This window comes from Pelodiscus sinensis, chromosome 15 (assembly GCF_052426305.1).
Source record: "Pelodiscus sinensis isolate ZL-2025 chromosome 15, ASM5242630v1, whole genome shotgun sequence".
NCBI lineage: Eukaryota > Metazoa > Chordata > Testudines > Trionychidae > Pelodiscus > Pelodiscus sinensis.
In genome coordinates, this window is record NC_143066.1 from 5,436,498 (window position 1) to 5,457,664 (window position 21,167).

Genomic DNA, 21,167 nt, shown 5'->3' on the forward strand with positions numbered 1-21,167 from the left:
TCCAGAGCAGAAAAGTGGACAATGTCAGGTAACAGGTCTTTTGGGAAAGACGTAAGAAAAGGCCCATGGAAGAGTTTTTAAAAGAGAGGCCTCTCCAGATGAAGAAGAGAACTGGACACAGGAGGGTTGGAAGAAGATCCTCCAGATCTAAGTTGCCCAAATGCTCCTCTTGCCTTGTAGAATTGAAACATGTTTCTCCAGCTTGATTAGTCAGGTGACAGGGAAGCCCAACTCTGTATAAAAATGTACAGTATAATTTGTGCATCTTTCACTTACTTGCATGGAAGCTTCCTTCTGTTGCTCTTTCAGTCTCGTGACATTTTCTCTTACTCCTTTACCCTCCTCCTCCTTTTTTAGCCCTTCTAGGGTCTCCAGCTGGCGGAATCCAGAATTCAATTGGCTCTGTTGGAACAGGCCAGCAGAATACTCCTTCATTAAGCAACCCTAATCCGATTGACCCCAGCTCCATGCAACGAGCCTATGCTGCTCTTGGACTGCCATATGGCAACCAGCCACAGACACAGTTGCAGCCACAGGTACAAGGCCAACAACCAGCACAGCCTCAAACTCACCAGCAAATGAGGACCATAAATCCATTAGGTAGGTGAAGAAAATAGAAGTTGTGAGCTCTGTAATAATAAAGTTTATTTCAGTCTAAGCCAGATAATGAGCAAAGTTTAGGCATAAGGATATGATTGCATATACAGCATGACTTTTTTTAGATTGCAAAATGACTCAGTTTTATCTTTAAACATACTTTCATTCAGTTGGTTAGAAAATTAGGTTCAGTTTATGCCAGGTATAGCAGGTAATAGATGTTTTCAAAAAAGTATGATTAGTAATTCAATACTCCACAAATTTTGTTGCTGCTCATAGCGTTATTTGTATTTAGGCCTAATTCCTTATGGATTTCATCTTGTTTAATAAAGCATGTAAATCACTCATTTTAAGATTGCTCCACTTCAGCTGATATTGGATAGACTGAGTCTATTTGATGGATAAGATGTCAGTACTCTTATGTTTTTTCTTGTGCTTATGTAAGCTGGTCAGATCTTGTCAGTTTGTATAATAAAAACAGGTGTGCCAATAATTATAGTATTTTAATTTCTGTTAAGTGCATTTTTAAGGAAACCTACTGCTACAATTAAATGTTCGTAGACACACTTACATGACATAAAAAGCTTATTTCTCCGTTCTTCACTAAGATCAAAATGCCATTTGTTTAACATTTATCAGAACTCCAAAGTGTGCCTAAGCAACTTTCTCTACTAGTTCTGTTTCATTTTTTTCCACAAAGGAGCTAACCAGATGAACCTTTCTGCAGGAGGGATAACAACAGACCAGCAAGCTAGTCTAATCTCAGAAACTGCTCTTCCAACATCCCTGGGGACAGCAAAGTAATGCACACATTTTATGTTGTTGCTAATTTAACATTTGTTAACATGGAGTGTGAATTTGTAAATTCAGAGTATGCATTCTGCAGTATGATTATATTGTCATTGTGTCTTCTATTGCACCACTGAATGCTGCTCTTCGGGTGTACACTGTCCAGCTGTCATTTGAAATCTGCACACCCCTCCCAACACCATTTTTCTTCACTCTTTTGCCTTGGAAATGCATTTCCAAAAGTAAAATATTGTATTCTTTTATGCACTTGTTGTGTGTACTTACAGAATCATAGCAGTTGCTCTCCTAGATTGCCTGCCCTTTCATGTTTGTGCCTATATCTCACAACACCTAAGCTGTTATAAAAGAATTTAAATTAATAAGCCCCCAAATTCCATCATTTAATTGATTATTTTTTTCATTGCAGTTTGATGCCTTCAGTTTCATTTTAAAAATCTTTATAACCATCTGTCAGTGATGAAAACTGTTTTCAAACTACCTTGGTTATTTCATACATGAAACGGGCAGTTGTGTTCCACACTATAACATTGCCTTGTTCCATTTCAGTCCACTAATGAATGATGGCACAAATTCTGGCAATGTGGGGAACCTGAGCTCGTTGCCAACAGCTGCACCTCCTTCCAGTACAGGGATAAGGAAAGCATGGCATGAACACGTCACTCAAGACCTACGCAATCACTTAGTCCATAAACTGTAAGTATTTCCAAGTCTGGAGACTTGTTCCTAAATACTTACATTTTTTGATTAGTGACTTGCTGTATGGAAGTAGCTGAGTGGTTCATGCAGGAACCACGTTTCTCAGAATCAGTGGATTTTGACGTAACTAACTGAAATTCCACTAATTAACGAAGTTTGATATAGCAATATCTCAGGACTTAGTGGTTCAAGAGATTGACAGTTGAAGACCTACATGATTTGGTGGTTTTGGCTCATTTCTTATTGGGGAAATGTACACCCTCTGAAAACCCCACTAATGCAGTTTGTACTGGTTGATGCCATACAGCCAGTCTCAGCAGAATGTCCTTTGAGACTGGGCTGCTTTCTTAACCCTAACTATTAGCTCTCCAGCTTGGGATTTAGGCACTTTCTGGGCACTGTGCTGGCAAACTTCCATTGCCTCTCCCTTGCTGTACCTGAGTTATAAATAGAGGATTTCATTCACTCGGATTGACAGTCTAAACACAGTTCACCATTACTAAATTCACTTAAATAATTGTGAGGGAATGGTTGGGCAGTAGCTCTCTTCTTAGGCCAGGTCTACACTAGACCTGGCAGCTCTGCATAAGGTACGCAGCTCCAGCTACGTAGAATACCTTAAGCTGAACTTGGCATCCCCACAGTGGAAGGCCGATGTGAGCAATCGCTCCTGTTGGTTTCCCTTACTTCTCACAAGAGCAGGAGTACCAGATGAGCGGGGGAGAGGGCCCTCTGAGTTCGATTTAGCGGTCTTAACTAGACTTGCTAAGTCGAACTCTGGAAGATTGATCGTGGCAGCATTGATCTTCTGCAGAGTGAAGACATGGCCTTAGTGTTGATGTATCTTCTGTGCATTCCAAGTTAAAGATTATAAAGAATTTTGAATGTATATTTAAAAAGGTGGATTTTGGGTTTTTTTCCCTACGGTAGTGTGCAAGCCATCTTTCCTACTCCTGACCCAGCAGCACTGAAGGATCGTCGCATGGAGAATTTGGTGGCTTATGCCAGGAAAGTGGAAGGAGATATGTATGAATCTGCCAACAGTAGGGTATGTTACCTCATGAAGTGTTGATATTTTGAACCTGACCTGTATAATGGAAACTGCTGAAACCCTTGCTGGTGATTTCACTGCCCTGCTCCCATCCCCTGTGTTTTCAGTGTAGATTACCTGGTTTTACAGCAAAAAACCAAACAAACTCAACTGCTTGTATGGTTTTTGCAGACGCAATCATCATACACCGTTCATCCACCAAACTAGGTCACTATTGGGAGGATGCTTGTGTCTGCAGAGAGGAAGCAGGCCTTCTAAATCAGGGTTTCTCAGCCCAAGGAGTGGGACCCAAAATTGGGTCAACCAGGATGTTTCAAAGAGTCTCGTGGCAGCTTCTGTGGCTTCTGTCTCACGGAGCTGACTGTGCTCATTCCCTGCACCAGGCACTGCACCCTGTAGGTTCCCAGCAGGTAGAGGGGGGTTTGAATGAGTGGCGTTGCAACTCCACGAGTCAGGTCCCAACTCCACTCAGACTCGATTTCTTGTCTTCTGTGAATGAGGGCAGAATTTTGTACCTGCATTAGGTTGTGGTTTTTTTTAGTCTCATCATATAGCTTCAGTTTGTCTGGGCACAGAAGCTCCTGTTGAAAGCAAGGAACCTTTGATCAGGGAAGCCGGCTTGATGAAGTGGAAGAGATTCTCTAAGGCCATGGTGTCAAACGTGCTAGCTGCTAGCCACATGTGGCTATTTGACCAGTTGAGTGTGGCTAGTTCGCTATAGTAGTAGCCACTGTAGTGGCTACTGCTTCAGAACTGGTTGGACACCACAGCTATAAGACATCTGAGAGGAGCCTAGAACCAAGACAGTGCTCCACCTCTTTGATTCTGGATAATCTCCATTCAACAGCCATATTGCCATTTCAGTGAAAACAAGATGGGTCTTTGAATGACACCACAATTTATGGCAAAAATGAAATCTCTATTCTAGTTGAAACTGGAGAGCCCTTCCATGTTTTAGCCTGCATGCTCTTCTCTGTTCCCTAGACGCATGTAGGGCAGTGGTCCCCAACCTTTTGGGGCTGCTGGGCGCCCGGGGGTGGAGCTACTCACGCGCTGGGCACCTGGGGGCGGGGCCGTGCATGTGTCTGGGGGCAGGGCCACCCATATGGTGCGTGCCAGGTGCTGGCGCCACCCATGCGCTGCACTCCTGAGGCCAGCACCGCTCCTGTGCCATGCACCCTGGGGTGGGGCTTCCCATATGCCATGCCCGCCCGTGTGCTGCATGCCCGGGGCCGGCGCTGCTCCTGTGCTGTGCACCCAGGGCCGGTGCCACCCTTGTGCCACACACCCACAGGCCGGCACCACCCATGTGCCGCATGCCCACCGGCCAGCATAGCCCTTGCATCGTGCACCCGGGGGCAGGGTCACCCAAACGCTGAGCACCTGGGGGCGGGGTTGCCCATGTGCTGCGTGCCCCGGGGCCGATGCTGCCCATACACCGTGCACCAGGGGGCGGGGCCTCCCCGTTCACTCGGTGGGCACACAGAAATGGCCCGGCAGGCGCCATGGCGCCCGCGGGCACTGCGTTGGGGACCACTGATGTAGGGCCTTAGGTTTTATTTCAAAGAACACAGGCAGTTCTGCAAATTAGTCAATCGTTCTTGACATTAAGCGAAGAAAAGGAAATGAACCTCTGAAGTGCAGTACTTCACAGTATTTCCTAAGAATGCAAAACATCTCCAAACCTCTTCCAGGAACCATAAGCCCTATGTTCACAGATGCATGATGGCTGCACTACGGCAAGGAACACAAAACCATCTATTGTTAAAAGTAGGATAGCTACATGCTCATTTGTTCGCTCATTTGTTCACCCCTTGACAAAGTGGGTGTTTCGTCATCTGCAGATTTAGTGTGTGTTTGTGTGATCCTCTAAGATGCTGTTTCTTAAGTCTTCACTTGTAACTTGATCTTTTCATAACAGACTAAGCTGCTGCCAGTTTAGAATGTCTCCTGCAGTACTGTGCAGGTGAGCCGCTCTTATCACCTGTGACCCTGGATTGGTGGAGAGGTGTGTTATGAAAAGACCAATTTGTAAATAAGGATAAAACTGTCCTGCTGGAGGGTAAATTGTATCTTCGTATTGCTTTCTCTGCCAGCAAGTAGCAGGCATCCTACAGCAGTCCCTTTCAGAAAGGCCTATTCATGATGATTCACAAGGGCCTATTCTTTGGAAGGCAGACAAGATGGATAGTCAGTCTGTAAAGTAAACTTCTCTTATATTTTTTTTGCCAAAAGCTTCACTGTGACTTTCCACTTCAGAATTATAAGGAGTCTCATCTTCATATGATAGTTGTAATATAGACAGTTCTTTATCTGCAAAAAAAAATGTAAATGACAATATACTGCTAGTTTTATCTTTGTATTTTTATAATAAATGATATTGAATATTATCTTTCTCCTTTATAGGATGAATACTATCATTTATTAGCAGAGAAAATCTACAAGATACAAAAGGAACTAGAAGAGAAACGGAGATCTCGTTTACATAAGCAAGGGATCTTGGGTAACCAGCCAGCCTTACAGACCCCAGGAGCTCAGCCACCTGGTATCCCACAGGTGGCTGCTGCCATGGGTCAGGCACAGCCTGTGAGACCTCCCAGTAAGTACTTGTGTATGGAATGGATGAGTGGGCAGGGGAGGTGGCAATGGGTGGGGAAGCTTTTTACATTTTGTGTATTGACCTTAAAAACTTCGGCTGAGCAGTGCCAAGTTTGGCTGAAGAGTCATTGTGCTTTATACTATTTCTGAATTTGAAAGAAAACAATTTTTTTTCTGTGACCGTTCTTTTTATTCTGTTGCAGATGGGCCTATGTCGATGCCAAACGTGCCTATGAGTCGTATGCAGGTCTCTCAAGGTATTTAGTTTTTCTTCTCCAGCATGTTACTTGGTTGATTCAAAACACAGCTTTTCTAGGTTCCTTTTCTTCTGTATTTTCATTTCCTATTGGTTGTGTGTGTGCGTATGACAGACTCTCTCCCCCTTCCTTTTATTATTTGTATTTATTATTACATTCTATCTGGAGTGGCTCATGACAATGAATGCCCACCTCAGGGCAGACTGTCAAGAAGCAAGATGTAAACCACGAACAATTGTGAACTCCTTACACGCTGTGACAGTGTTCCCATGGAGTCATAGACAGTCTCTTTGGGAATGCCATTCTACCTTGCCACCCAGGCAAGCTTGATTTTTTGGTTACATGTTCACTCTACATTAAAAATCACAACAATATTCAGCAAATGGTCTTTAAAGTGCTACCAGACTAACAAAGCATGTAGATGGTATCATCAGCTTTCGTGAGTTGTGCCCACAAAAGCTCATAATACCATCTACATGCTTTGTTAGTGTATAAAGTGCTTCCAGACTATTTGCTGAATATTGAAGTTTTTTCTTCTTACAGACTAACTCGGCTATCCCTCTGAAACTTTTGAACAATATTCAGGTTATTCCTCGTCCCGAATAGGGATGTGAAAGTGTAATCTTTTACACAGTTAACCAAGGAGCCTGGGTCCATCAGTTAACATGCACGGTTACATACAGGGTGTTCCCCCAACCCCGATGCTGCCTTTGTATAAGCTGGTTCCTCGTGTACCAGCTCCTGCCTGCCCACCCCACTCTGCTGCCTTTGTGGGGGGGGGGGGGAGAGAGAGGGAGGGAGACAGTGTACACAGGAGCCTGTGGAGCTGCCTACCCCTCTTCTACTCTCCTCCCCATATGTCAGAGGCAGCAGCACGGGGGCAGGTGCACTGGGTCTCAGGGAGCCGACTGCCCTCTCACCTCGAGTAATCGCTGAAATTCTAAGCAGTTATACATTTAGTTCAATAAATGCTTTTTCACATCACTAGTCCCAAAGGACCAGTCACTTACCTCAGATCTTAAACCAAAGATAGAGCTTGTGGGTAGTTCTGTAACAAGCAAATTAAAAGCTTAAGACACTAGTAACCAAGAAACAAAGTGGATCATTTATACGGTTAAAGCAGGTGAACATACACACACAAATGAGGTACAATCTTAGGTTCAAAAAGTAATAGCTTATTATAAAAGCTTCTCTTCTATCCTTCAGGGCTAGCCCAAACTTAGCAGCTTGGGGATCACCAGTTTATATTCAGCAATCTTTGTCCCACAGAGTCCAGACAGGTTAAAGATACCAGTGTCTCTTTAACTGGCATTTATTCCCTTCTAACAGCATTAAAGCTGTGTTGGGGGACAGGGTTGTGGGGGAAGCAGTCAGAAAAGCTGACCACAATGGTTGATCTGATGTCTGTAGACCTTCCTTTGTTCTGGAGAAGATAACACCTCTTGTAGTAAACTAGCATTTCACATTGGTAATGCTTGTCCCCAACTATGGGGCATCTATGCTCTTCGCAAACAGATATATAAATATAACCTTCTATCCAGTGACATAGATATTAGAAGTAGGATTAATACATGCAGCATCCTACAATCATTCTGAAAGTCTTAACACTAACCACATTCTTAAACTCTAATATCTGTTTTAATAACACACAGGTAAACCAGTTTAGTTTCCAGCTGTACATATGTCAGTGTTGAGAGATGCATAAGGCCCGTCACATGCGCTGACAACTAATCTGCCAACATAACACACTTTTTACCCACCTTTATCACCATGCTATCTCAGGGACCAACAAGACATGTCCAGTAGTTTATCCACAACAGGATTAGGGGAATCAGCAGTATCCTCAATTTTTCTGTCAGTGTAAAACGTGCTAAACTATTTTCATTTACGGTGCTGCTTTGTCAAATAACTATTAGTCCTGAAGATGCTTGTAAAGTGGGTCTTCTCTCATTATGTTACCCCCATGCATGTTCTAGAGCTCAGCAAAAAGCAGCTGGAGCAAGGCTACTGCATTGAAGTACTAAAAGATTAGATGTTTCATCTTCCCAAGTAGGAATCCAGTTTTTATTTGTCATGATTTATTGTTTATGGAATCTAGTAAGCTGAAAATTGTATTGCAATCCTTTGGAGCTATGATGAGGGGCACTCTGTTTAATGACACATCTTTCATGTTAGTTATTTTGTGTAGGAAAAGAAACATTCTTCAAACATGCGCGTGCACACACACATATCTGTAAACAGTATTGGGTCTGTTATAAATTTATCTGACCAATGTGTGATTTGTGGTGGTATTTATGAAGTTGTATTTTGAGGAGAGTGGTGGGGTTTTGATAGTGGCTGGTTGTGGGATTGTTTTCATTTATACTTTGACTTGGAGCAATGTGTTTGACTTCGATGTGTACTTTATATAACTGATAATTACTTACAGTAAAACCTGAATTAGAGACATCTCTTTTTATGCAACTCCTGTCTTAAGTATCCCTCCTCTACAAATTTTCCTAGAAGTACTGAGTATAGCACTGCTTTGCATCATTTTCATTTGTTTTCCCCAAAACTTTTCCTCCTGTTGAACATGTCTGTCTTAGTCCATATCCACTTACCAGAGGATCAACACTTTGGCAATTGATGTTCCAGGATTCTATTTAGCGGGTCTAATAAAGACCCATTAAATTAAATGCCAACGGCACCCCCTGTCAGTATCTGTACTCCTCGGGAGTAAGGGAAGTTGACCTCCTGCTGTGAAGATGGCACCAAGCTTGGCTTAAGGTAGTAAGTTGACTCCAGCTATATTGTTTACCTAGCTGGAATTGTAAGCCATAAGCTGACCTTCCTCCTGCAGTGTAGACTTAGCCATGGTGATCTTTGTGTGCTAAGGAACCACATTGACTTTTTAATGTAAAGAATGGTTATTGGTCTTCTGACAGCCTGAGGCAGAATTGTAATCGATTGTATATAATTACCCACTTAACTTTCTTTGTGGCAGGGTGTGTGAGCAATGCCTTTTTTACCATAACGGATCTGAATTATAATACTGTAGGCTGGTGACTGTACTTGCATAAGTGTTCATAAGTGCTTGATTACTTGTTTTTAATGAGCTGTTTTGGGGGTACATTTTGCAGGAATGAATCAGTTTAACCCCATGTCCGTAGGGAATGTACAGATGCCACAGGCACCTATGGGACCCCGTGCAGCTTCTCCAATGAACCATCCTGTACAAATGAACAACATGAGCTCTGTTCCAGCGGTTCGTGTTTGCTTTCTTCATGTTCTTATTATAGTTTAATTCCACTTAAGAATTTCCTTAATCTTTATCATAAAGATGTCCAGAGAAAAGCCATATTCAAATGTGTGTGGAAAACTCATGTGGCTGCTAGTTCATTTGAATTTCATGCTAATGAGTTTCAAAGACATTTATCTTTCATTTTTGCTATCCCACATTTTTTTTACTGGCTCCTTTATTTCAAGTGTTTAAATCTGCCATAAAGAACATAAATACTTAGGGTGGGAAGAGGCCATCTGAGTACAATAGTAACTAGTGTTTTCTAGGAGAGAGAAACTTGGGGCTTCCACGTACTGTAATCGTCCTGAGACCACTTAAAACCTTGTTTTCATGTTTTTCAGAAAATTAAAATATATTTTAAGAGTTCCAGCATGTTACTTACCTGTGTTAGCCCAACGAGCAGAATTCTAGTATGTAGCATTCTGAATATTATTGCTTCAGTATGTCAACTGATATTTTTGTTTTTAAATTTCAGATGGCAATGTCTCCTTCCCGAATGCCTCAGCCGCAAAACATGATGGGAGCACATTCCAGTACTATGATGGGTCAAGCTCCTACCCAAAACCAGTTCCTCCCTCAGAATCAGTTCCCCTCATCAAGTGGGGCTATGAATGTGAACAGTGTTGGCATGGGTCAATCAACAACCCAGACGGGAGTTTCACAGGTAGAATTGATTTTCTGAATTATGGATTATTTTAGTCTAATTCAGTCAGTGATCGTTATACCCCTCCAATTTAACTAACTTCTTAGACACTCTCCTGTCTTTTACTTTCTCTTTCTGCAGTCCTAATATTTCCATGAGTTTCTACATTAACTCTAGGTGTATTAGTTTAGGGCAAAAAAAATTTTATTCTTGTAAATTCTGTAATCCGCATAATCTTATGGAAAATGTTAGAGGGAAATGAGGAAAAGTTAATTTGTGATACTTTCAGTCTCTCCCCCTTCCACCTCTTTCCCCCCCAAATCTAAGTCATCCATATGCTCCTGGTTTTTTGGTATGCAGACTTTAGTAGCTATTATTTTAAATTATAGACTGCAAGAAAGTCCTCTTGAAATTATTTTTAAACTAATTACATCGGAATGGGAAATTGTTGTCTTCCATGTTATTACAGAAGTTCATTCAGATTTTTTCTTTAATAGCCGAACACTTCTGCATGTGGCTTTTTTAAAAAAGAAAAACATCTCCCCTCCTGGAGAAATACTTCAATACGTTATGGATAGAAAAACAGTATTCCTCAAAATATTTTTAGGGCAGTATAAAAGCATTTTAACAATTTGACATGTTACTACAGAGAATTCATTCATATTTATTTAGAGTTATACAAATACTCTACTGCTTGTATGAAGATTTTAAGTACAATCAAATGGAGGCATATTAGCATGGTCTACTGTCCCTGACTCTCTCTTCAGCAATTGTAATTTGTCTGATGCAGCATCTAATAAAATATATAATCTTAAAATATATGCATGTCCTTTATAGTACGGAATTTACATTTTATAATGTCGCTGGACTTTGAAATATGGATGCACAATCCTTTTGAATGTCCAGGATAGTCAAGGCACGGTAAAAACAGTTGCATTTTTAGATGCATTGTGTGTGGTAAACCCAAAGGCTCTGATTCTAAGATGTCCTCCTGAGCACTGTAGCTTAGTAGATGCAGCCTAGGTTGTGGGGAGCTTTAAGCCACTTAGTGTCTTCTGAATCCTCACGCCTACCCAGCCTACTGGCACAACTTAGTTCTTGAGTGGCTGCCTATGTGGAGTGCTGTCTAGATTCCATATCCTTTATGCTAATAGAACAACATAAAAGGAGTAAAAACTATTGAAAAATGTTTGTGATTTGGTGTGAGAATCTGTGCATTTGGGAGAGCAATACTGTGTCCATTGTAAATATAAAAAATGTATGGTGGTCTACACTGCTTCTTACAAGGCATTTAACGCTCTTCTAATGTCCAAGCAAATATGACTTAATTTTGGAGCAGCATAGATGCATTAAGAACTCTCTCTTTTTAGCAAGGGCAGGTTCCCAGTGCTGCTATTCCGAACTCCATGAATATGCTAGGACCACAGAGTGGTCATATATCATGTCCACCAGCGACCCAGCCGCCTCTACATCAGACTGCACCTCCTGTATCCACGGCAGCTGGCAAGCCACCTATCCAACACCAAACGCCACCTGGAATGACTCCTCCTCAGCCAGCAGCACCCACTCAGCCATCCACACCCGTCTCATCTTCAGGTCAGACACAGACACCTACGCCAACACCTGGCTCTGTTCCAAATGCAACACAGACACAAAGTACGCCTACAGGACAAACTGCAGCCCAGGCTCAAGTTATACCCCAGCCTCAGACTCCAGTACAACCCCAGTCTGTGCCAACACCACAACCATCTCAGCAGCAACCAACATCTGTGCAGGCACAACCTCCGGGCACTCCAGTAAGTATTGGCTCCTTTATTTGGTCCAAATGCAACAGAAACCTAAACATTCAATAAGGAGTTTTCCCTGGAATGATACTGTGCTGTAGAATTACAGATCACGGGGTCCTTATGTCACAGTAACAGGAGCTTCTGTTTATGGGGGAAGGTGCCATTTAGAAATAGGTATTTACATTTTGATTCGTATGCAAACAAAATGCATTCATCCAGCCATTCTCGGCAGCCATTTTAGTTAGTGATTTCCAATACTAGGATTAAAAATACTACAGAATGTTTCTACAGCTGTGCGTGGGAAGCTTGTACATAATCTGCTATGCTATGTTTGGCTCTAGTCAGGATCATTAGTCTTTCACCTTCATGATAATTAAATTCACACAAAGCTTTTAAAGGTGGGTGGAAAGAAACTGCATGGTAATCAGCGTGTACTATCCACCATTCAGCTGCTTTGTCAACAGAAGATGCTAAGGCATCAGATGATAAATTCATTCCTGTCTTTACCTCAGTGTAACCAGAGATCTGTGCTCTGGTATCCCGTGTTTGGTTTTAGTGAGTATCAGACCCAGGTGTGGCACTATTTCAGATGATCTTTTGTTGTATGTATCTTGTATTGTTCCTCTTAGCAAGACAAATTCATATTTCTATACATTTCCTCAATATTTTGATTTTTGTACTTTTTTTTTATATCAGCTCTCTCAGGCAGCAGCTAGTATTGATAACCGAGTGCCCACCCCAGGCTCAGTTGCTAGTGCCGACATCAACTCCCAGCAACTGGGACCTGATGCACCAATGCTAGAAAGCAAACCAGAGGTTAAAAATGAAGAAATTGAGCCAGAGCCTTGTGAAACACAAGTGGAACCTAAGCCTGAGGTAACTGAAATTCCTTCACAGTTAATTAGAGCAGTTAATATAGAGCTAAAATAAGGGGAGTATGAATTGGTGAGCTAAGTTAACCGTGTATTGTATTTCAGGCTATGAACATGCTGAACTGAGAGAATTTTTAGTTTCAGACATTCCAGGTCCAGAGTTTCATCTTGTCTCTTCTTTTCTTAAGCTGGAGGAGGATTTACAAGGATCTGGCCAAGTGAAAGAAGAAATAGATGTGCCGGAGGCAAAACAGGAGCCGATGGAAGTAGAAGAAAAGAAACTTGATGTCAAGGTAGAACCTAAAGAGGAAGAGGAGAGTGGCACTAATGGCACCACTTCACAATCTACATCACCGTCTCAGCCGCGTAAAAAGAGTATGTATGCAGAAATGGGAGTCCTGCTATCATTTGTCTTGATTTTCTGTCTTTAAGCCATCCAGGAGGTGTCTCTCTTTGCAGGGGTGGGCAAAGCCAGATCCGATCTGCAGGGTTAGTCCCTGTGGGCCTTCACTTCTGTCTTTACCTGCTCCTCCAGAGGTATCAGGTGATCACGACTCTTGTCGGCCGTGGATCGCTGTTCACAGCCAATGAGAGTGATGGGAAAAATTCAGTGGTTACATGTTTACATGCGGGGGGAGACAGCTCCCTGTATCTGGTGCATGTGGGGTGCCAGCTCTTAAGCAGGCTTCCGCTGAGCACCAGCTCCTGTGGAGCCGCATCCTGCTCCCCACACTGCTGCAGTGACAGCAGCACGGGAGAAGAGGGGGAGCAGGCAGGAGCCAGTGCTTGCAGGGAGCCGGCTTTTAAGCAAGCTCCCTGTGAGCACTGGCTGCCATGGAGCCACCTACCCTGAGCTCCCCCCGTACTGCTGCCTCTGAGGCAATTTTGGATTAACATCAACTTTCTGGATCTTTGGGAAGTGCAGATGGCATATCATACATTTCTCCCATTCATTCTGTCCTGTCACCTGCTTATCAAGTCAGACAACGCCACAACTGTTTTACATCAAAAAACATAAGGGCATGCGGTCACCAGAGCTTTGTTAGAGACAGTTTGTGGGATTGGTGCATCATCTGCAAGATCCTGTTGTCAACGGCCTATCTCCCGGCAACTCAGTGTGATTGAGCAGGCAGTTCATGGGTGACTCTGAATGGGAGCTCCCCAATACTGCAATCTGACATCTTGCTCCAGAGGGGGTATCTTTGCTAGAATGGGAATGTTCATCAGCAATATAAGGCATCCTCTTAAGTAGCAGGAAAGAGTCCATGAGGCATTCCTACAAATGGGTCATGTCCTTGACAATGTGGAAATTTGCCTTATTTTGGACTACTTTCTGTCCCTGACAGCATCAGGCCTTGCTCTTGACTCCATCCAGGTTCATATGGTGGCTGTTAGTGCTTTCCACTCTCCACCTGCCCATGGAAGGACACTCTTTGTTTATGTATCTCTTGACTTAATGGATTTTGAAAGGGAGTTCTTTGGACCTATCCAGCCATTTAACTTATTGTCCCCACATTGGGACTTCAACCTCATCCCTTTGACCTTAATAAATTTGCCCTTTGATCCTTTGGGCCCATGGTGCCAATCTCTTCTTTCCACATAGGTCACCTTCCTGGTTGCTTTTACTTTTGTGAGAAGGGTAGATGAAGTGGGTGGACTCCCATTTTACCATATTCTGTAGGACACGTATCCTTGCATATGTGCCTCAAGTTTATGCCAAAGATTGTATCCTGCTTTCACCTTAATCAGTCAGTACACTTATTTGCTTACTTCCCGAAGCCTTGTCCCTTGGTGCAAGAAGCAGGGCCTTCCCTCCCTCAATGTCCACAGGGCCTTGGCCTTCTACCTGCAAAGGATGAGATAATTCAGGAATTCCCCTCTGTTGCTTATTGCTGTATCAGAAAGAATTAAAAGCCAGGCAATAGCCACTTTGAGGATTTCTAAATGGGTTTCAGAGTGCGTTATGCTCTGCCGTTAGTTATTGGCACTGACTCCACATCTTGGTGTGAACCCACTGCACACGAGTGCAAGCATCAGTTACAGCTGTGCTTCAAGATATAAAGCTTATGGACATATGTAAGGTGGCCACATGGAGTTCGGTACGTATATTTGCTTCTCCTGATGGCATGGTATGAGATTCTGCAGGGAATGCCCCAACCAGCAGAGCTTTAGTCCAATCAGTGATTCCATTATCTCCCCACATCCCCCTCTTCCTGAGTAGGTGTGACTTGCTAATCCCCCTCAATGAAGTACAAGTGTGGCCCTGTAACAGGACAGCACCCGCCTCTTGCGAGCATCCCTCTGAAGTGTGTGCGCCTGCATTCTCTTCTGCAACTTGGGACTCTGACCGAGTCAAATGCCCCATGTGTGAATCAAACCTCTTCTGGGGTGCACATCTAACAGGAGCCCGTCTTGGTGCCTTCTGTAATATCCCCTCATGGGGCTTCCCCTCCTGCAGGCCAGTGTCTTTGCCCTCACCGCAAGGCTTTGTCTCTAAGTCGCAGCATACTCTGCTGCTGCTCTGTCAGCCAGCCCATCTCCCAGACTGCATCCTTTTAGCTGTACACTGCAACTAACTGCTGCTCTGCTGCTCTGCTTTGTAGCTCCTTTTATAGGGCCATCCTGACCCCTGATTGGCTGCATCCCTTGCAGCCACTCTAGCCTGCCTGGAGGACTTCTCTCTAGCTTTTCTGGGGAGAGGTGTGGCAGGACTAAGAGGCCTCTAGCAGGGGGCCTTAGGGCTTAGTCCACCCCATCACAGGCCCAAACTCAAGAGGAGGTTACTTACCTGTAACTACAGGTTCTTCCATGTATGGTTCCTGTTTGTATTCTAGTCCCAGCATCCTTCCCCTATGCTGTGGGTCTTTGAAATGCAGTGATGAAGGAACTGAGGGTGTGGTTGGTCTATTCTACCCTTTATCGCCTAGTTGGTCAAAACCATGAAGCTGTATAAGGGCACATGCATGGACAAATGAACATCATTGCTTTAAAAATCCTGAGTTCTGGCCACATGGAGCATGTGTGTAACCCTCAGTGGAGTGTAACTAGGGACCACTCATCTTGAAGAACCTCCAGTTGCAAGGTAAGCAACAGGTGTTTCTGCCATGATTCTTCAGTGGTTTGTTGTCCACTTCTTCATGTGAACACTGATGCAGGCTCTGGTGTAAAAAACCCATCCCATGAGCTATTGTAAAACTTCCTTAATTATACTCAAAAGCAGAACACAAGTTAAATGTGAAAGTTTTTTAAGCCTGTTTTGAAGAGAAAACCTCATGTCTCTGTGGAACCAGGAAAGCTTATTTGGATTTGAGAGATCCTCCATGGAGACCAAATAGAAATGTTGGATTTTCAAAAGTGATTGAGTTAAGCCCCATCTCATATATCCAGCAGGATGACTGGAAGAAAAAGCTCACTGTAGTAATAATGAATTCAATTGCGAGAGAAACAATCTCCCATCACTCGGTCAAATTACAGTGTAATCTGCTCATATCAGATTAGTCTGTACATGTGTACTTTGATTAGTATACCTGGACAAGCCACATATGTAGATTATGTTGCACACTGCAATCTTGAACCTTTTCAGATATTTGAGTTATTAAAGCAACATTATGAACTTTACAGTGATTACCGGTAGTTAAATACTCATATTACAATTCATAGGTATACATTGACAAGTGCCAGCTACTAATAGGAATGTTTGTTACTGGGAGTTGTGGTACATAATTGCTGCATTCCAAGTTAATGTAGAGAATGTGTTAGTAATCAGATTATAAGGGAGGGTAAGAAAGTCTCAACAGAAACTTCTGAGCCTCATTTAAAAAGCTTCACTGATTGCAGCTACAATGTTGTCACTTACTTTTTTTTTAAAACCAATATAAATAATAAATCAAGTAGACTGATGGAAGAACACGGCGGAGTGGTTAAGAGATTGTGATATGTACTTGTATTTTACTCTGTCATACTTCTTGGTTTAATAGTGCAATTCCATATAAATACAAAACGGTTAAGCATAGCACTTTGAGGAAATACCAAAGTTGAGATTTTGTGTGAAACCTTCATATTGGCCATTGTGTACATGCATTATGATATAGTCTATAATTTTATGCTAACAACATTTCCCAAACACAACAGAAAAACTTTTTCTCCAAGATCTTACAAAAAATTATCAAATTCTCAAGTAGCCAAGCCACATCACCAAGACCGCCCAGCCAGTAGAAAGTACTTTCTCTTTTCTCCGAACAAGAAACTCCTCATTCCATTTCATTTATTTTTGGACAATGACATAAAATATAAGTAAGTTTCTTAAGACTTTCTAAGCAGTTTGAAAAATTCTCAAGAGACCACGGATTCCTTTGGAGGGAGAAGTCCTGCATATGATACCCATGATTAGGAGAATGGAATCAGCACTTCATGAGGTCTACAAGGTGCTGGCCACAACCCAAGTGTCTACAGCTTCCACCTGCTTTGCATAAATTATTTTTGTCTTGGCTGACTATTTCCACGAGGAAGTGCCAAAAACTATCCAGGGAACTTAAATCAGTGTTTCCGAGAGAATTTCTTTCGAGACTCATTTCACTTCTGAAGACAATTGCAATGAGCAGAAGGCACCTTTAGTTGAAATAACGAAAAACAGATTTACAAGTTAAACATCTGGTGTCAGGTTCCGGAAAAGCTGGGAAAAGCTTGACAAGAAGCTTCTTGTCAGAGTTATCAGGAAAGAAATCATTTTCCTCTCAGAGCAACAAGGTGGGGGAATACAAATCCATTCACAAGAATAAAGGAGCTCTTAATACCTAGAGGATGTACATTCTGTGTTCAGCTGGCTGGGCAGGAAAGAGAATGGATCCATGGAATGGAGTCTGTGCTAATCAAGAATGACAATAGTTAGATCTTTTTACATCCAAACAAAATACTAAAAGCATTTTGGTCTTTTCAAGACATGCTTGCTTTAAACACGGTCTCCCAAACCCCTCTGTCCTTGAGCGTCTCTGATCTTCACAGCAGGTGAGAGCTTTTTGAGAGAGACCTCCATTCTATTAGAATCACCTGTTAGAGGTACTGCTGACCTTGGTGGCCACATTCTGCAGATTTAATCTCAACAATCCTTCCTTGTACCTCTGCTTCTTTTCTTCATAGTTCCCTGGGAAAGAGATTTACTTTAGGTTCCTTTTACCCCCAGAGTATAGGCCCCATTAATCCACTTGGATATTAAAAGGCAGCAATTAAAAAAAAATACTCTAGTCTCTGGTTATAAACACATTCAGCCCTCAAAGAAATCTACCAATTTGGATTTGGTTTAATTTGCTTTCAGGTGGTGCCTCCACTCACTGTGCTCAGCATTGTACAAAAATTCAGAATAATTCTCTGGCCTGTGTTCTGTTATGCCAAAACATAGGGGAAATGGAGTGCATGGTGTAGAGCTGGGGTGGGCAATAATTTTTGAAGAGGCCACTCCAAGATTTTGTAAAGTGGTCAAGGGCCACACTCTTCCATGATATTAATGGAGGAAGTGCAGGGTCTGGGATGGATGTTGGGCGCAGAAGGGAACTTAGGGTTAAGGGATTGGGTGCAGGAGGGGGAGCGGGGTCTGGGATGGAGTTTGAGTGAAGGAGGCCGTTGTGACGTAGGGCAGGTAACTGGGGTGCAGGGTTTTCGAATGTGACCTAGGGCAGGAGGGGGTTAGTGACTGGGCAGGGGCTGGCGTGCAGGGGGTCTGGTTTGTGACCCGGGGGGGGGGGGTGTAGGAGTTTGCATTGTAACCTAGGGTAAGGAGGGAATTATGATCTGGGGCAGGAGATTGGAGTGCCAGAACTGGGAGGGAGGGTGAGTGCAGGAGGGGGAAGAGGGTTGGGGAAGGGAGAGGCTGGGGTGCCAGAGGCAGGCTGGCTCTGGCCAGGAAACTTACCACCCAGCAACCCAACCAGCATGCTTGCCTACAGAACTAAATGCTTGCAGAACTTAATAAGTTTCTCAGCTTGCCTGCCCTGTGGCTGCACAGGCTGCATGGCCATGAGTTTGTGTGAATAACTGAGCCAGACGAGAGGGGAGTGTGGTGCTTTGTGTGCTGCCTGTTGTTCAGAAAGGCAGATCCCATTGGCCAGTTTCTGCCAGAAGCTGGCCAATGTGATTGTGCTGTGGGCGAGAGTTATGCCTGAAGCCTCTCTTCTCTCCCCCCCCCCCCCCCCCCCCCCCCGGCTCTCATTTTTTAAGAGAAATAGCCCCATAGCTGCTTTTCTGAGTGGCGTGCGGGATAAACAGGGGAGCCTGCCTGGGGCTCCCCACTGCATCCACAGGCTGGATCCTGTGGCTTTGGCAGGCCAGATGCAGCCCGCAGGCCGTATTTTGCCCAGGTCTGGTGTAGAGCCAGGGATATGAAGGCCAAATTCCCAAAAGATTGCTTAGGCTCAATTCTGTTTCCTACACTGTGGTTAATCATCACTAGTAGTGTCAAGTAGGGCTGTAAAATGCCATTAATTAGTTAACCAGTTAAACATTAACTGATTAAACAGGGGCCGAGAAGTGCCACCTCTTCTTCTCCCTCCCCCCCCCCCCCCCCAACGGATGGGGGATGCTCCTCCTGGGCTGGAGTACCCCCACCCCACTGGCTGAGATGGACGGGGGCTGTTTCTGCCCTCTCCCATTACCATGGACATCCTTAGTGTCAAGGTCTATGAAATAAAAGTACCAGCGCTTGACGCCACTTTGCAGTATAAATTACAATAATGTTGAGCTCCTTGTGTGTCAGCATACTTTGACAATACCAAGGATTTTGAGTCCAGACAAACCAAGGCTAAAAATCTCCTTTTTAACATGTGTCAAACAATTTGAGGACAAAACAAGATGATCCACCTTAGAAGGCAATATGGAGTGATTCCACTCCACCTGGATTTGAATGCCTTATTAAAACTTCCTTTCAAACTTCTTCACCAAGAGTCTTCATCCTTTCAGGAAGGCTGACTTTTACACCCAACCTTCCCATTCTAAAGGTTAATGCACACTTTTTGCTGCTCTCAGGAGGAAGTCCTCCCTCCCTTTTGTCAAGTCTGTGTGTTCATCCAAAATAAGTCTCATTGTTTTGGATGTGCAAAGAGCACCCTGTAATTGTCTGAAGGGTTTTCAGAAAAAAGGTACTTTGTTGTCCTGTCAGTCCACTGGTGAGAACGGAACAAGGCCTCTGAGTCCTCTCTTTTCCTGGATGACTGAAACTGTGCAACAGGCAAGTGTAGCAATGTTCCAAAATCAATTAGTCTATGCTCTCTCTAAGCTGAGTGTGTGGGTAGCTGATGCCACCCAGGCTGATTAGCAGAATACCCACAGCTGGCAGCATCTGTTTCTATTGGTGATGCACATCTGCACATGCCTTGGTACACATAACAAAATTTATTCTGTACAGATGGAAAGAATTAGGCTGTAACCAATGTTCCCTCTATCAGAGCAGAACTGTTTCCATATGCTGATCAGAAAATTCTTATGCCACTTATCAAACCATCTGGTCATTTGTCCATACTTTAGATAATACAGCTTTTGGACATAGAGATTTCTGCAGATTTTGATCCCTGACTGCATTTTACTTTGCTGTAAAAATCTGAGTAGGGGTAACAGATGTTTTGAGTGAGAAAGAGGAAATTATTCTTAACTAATTATCTTTGACTAGCCAGAAGCTCTATTCCGTCCTACTTTAAAGTTATTGTTTTGTTAATCCGTTATAGCCAAATTGCCCCCCTGCTCTGTAAAAGATGCCCTTCACAGGGTAGCATTGTTACTGTGTAGTCATCAGATTAATATATTACAATTCTCAAGCAAGGTTTCAAGAAAGGCAGACCAGATCTTGTTCTGTCTTCTGTCAGCACAGCAGAATGAAAACCCCACATTAGAAATAATGAACTTGGTTGTTCGGGGATGAAAAATTATTGGATAATGGCAAAATTCTGTCTTAAAGTATGCAGAATAGACCAGTTATATCTGAGGGGAATTCTTTTGTTTCTTTGCTGTAACTGTTTGGATTTTTCATTTCTTTTAAAACAGTCTTTAAGCCTGAGGAGCTGCGCCAGGCTCTCATGCCTACCCTGGAAGCATTGTACCGGCAGGACCCAGAGTCCCTACCTTTCAGACAGCCTGTGGATCCTCAGCTCCTAGGGATTCCAGTGAGTTGACATTAAAAGCCTTTGTGGTAGATGTATATGTGCATGTATGATATTCAGAATTCTTATTTTTCTAAACTTATTTGGTAGCATCTTTGTGCTCGTTTGAGCTGTATATGACCATGGGAACATCTGCTGTGTGTGCCCTAAAAGTTTTCTCTCCGTGAGTTCCAATTAACGGTTAAGAATGAAGAGCTTTGAATTTCCATGGGAACCAGAATGTAAAAGTTGCTCCTCTTCAAATCGTGTTCCACTTCGGGTTCATGCAGGCCTCTGAAGCTCTAGAGTGAAGGGTTCCATGAGCAGTGTCTGTTTGGCCCGCACATGCACTCTGTACAATCTTGGGCTACCCATCAAGGATACATTGGGCTGTACAAGTGAGGCGTCCTCCGTTCCATCTTAACCGCCTTGACCTGAGATGGCACTCTAGTGTCT

General features: G+C 43.3%; 1 protein-coding gene across 6 annotated transcripts in view; it reads left to right on the forward strand.

Annotated features, from left to right (window-relative positions):
- CREBBP (CREB binding lysine acetyltransferase) overlaps positions 1–21,167 on the forward strand; it is a 179,225-nt gene that overhangs the window by 117,086 nt on the left and 40,972 nt on the right. For 4 of the 6 annotated variants that reach the window (XM_089782216.1, XM_089782217.1, XM_089782213.1 and 1 more), the window contains 12 exons: positions 358–600; positions 1,298–1,397; positions 1,954–2,100; positions 3,034–3,151; positions 5,561–5,753; positions 5,956–6,009; positions 9,129–9,253; positions 9,765–9,953; positions 11,303–11,728; positions 12,416–12,595; positions 12,780–12,966; positions 20,617–20,735. In XM_089782216.1, the coding sequence (XP_089638342.1) occupies positions 358–600; positions 1,298–1,397; positions 1,954–2,100; positions 3,034–3,151; positions 5,561–5,753; positions 5,956–6,009; positions 9,129–9,253; positions 9,765–9,953; positions 11,303–11,728; positions 12,416–12,595; positions 12,780–12,966; positions 20,617–20,735 (2,081 nt within the window). The remainder of the gene's footprint in view (positions 1–357; positions 601–1,297; positions 1,398–1,953; positions 2,101–3,033; positions 3,152–5,560; positions 5,754–5,955; positions 6,010–9,128; positions 9,254–9,764; positions 9,954–11,302; positions 11,729–12,415; positions 12,596–12,779; positions 12,967–20,616; positions 20,736–21,167) is intronic. The other 2 variants (XM_089782214.1, XM_089782215.1) reach the window with 2 other exon arrangements.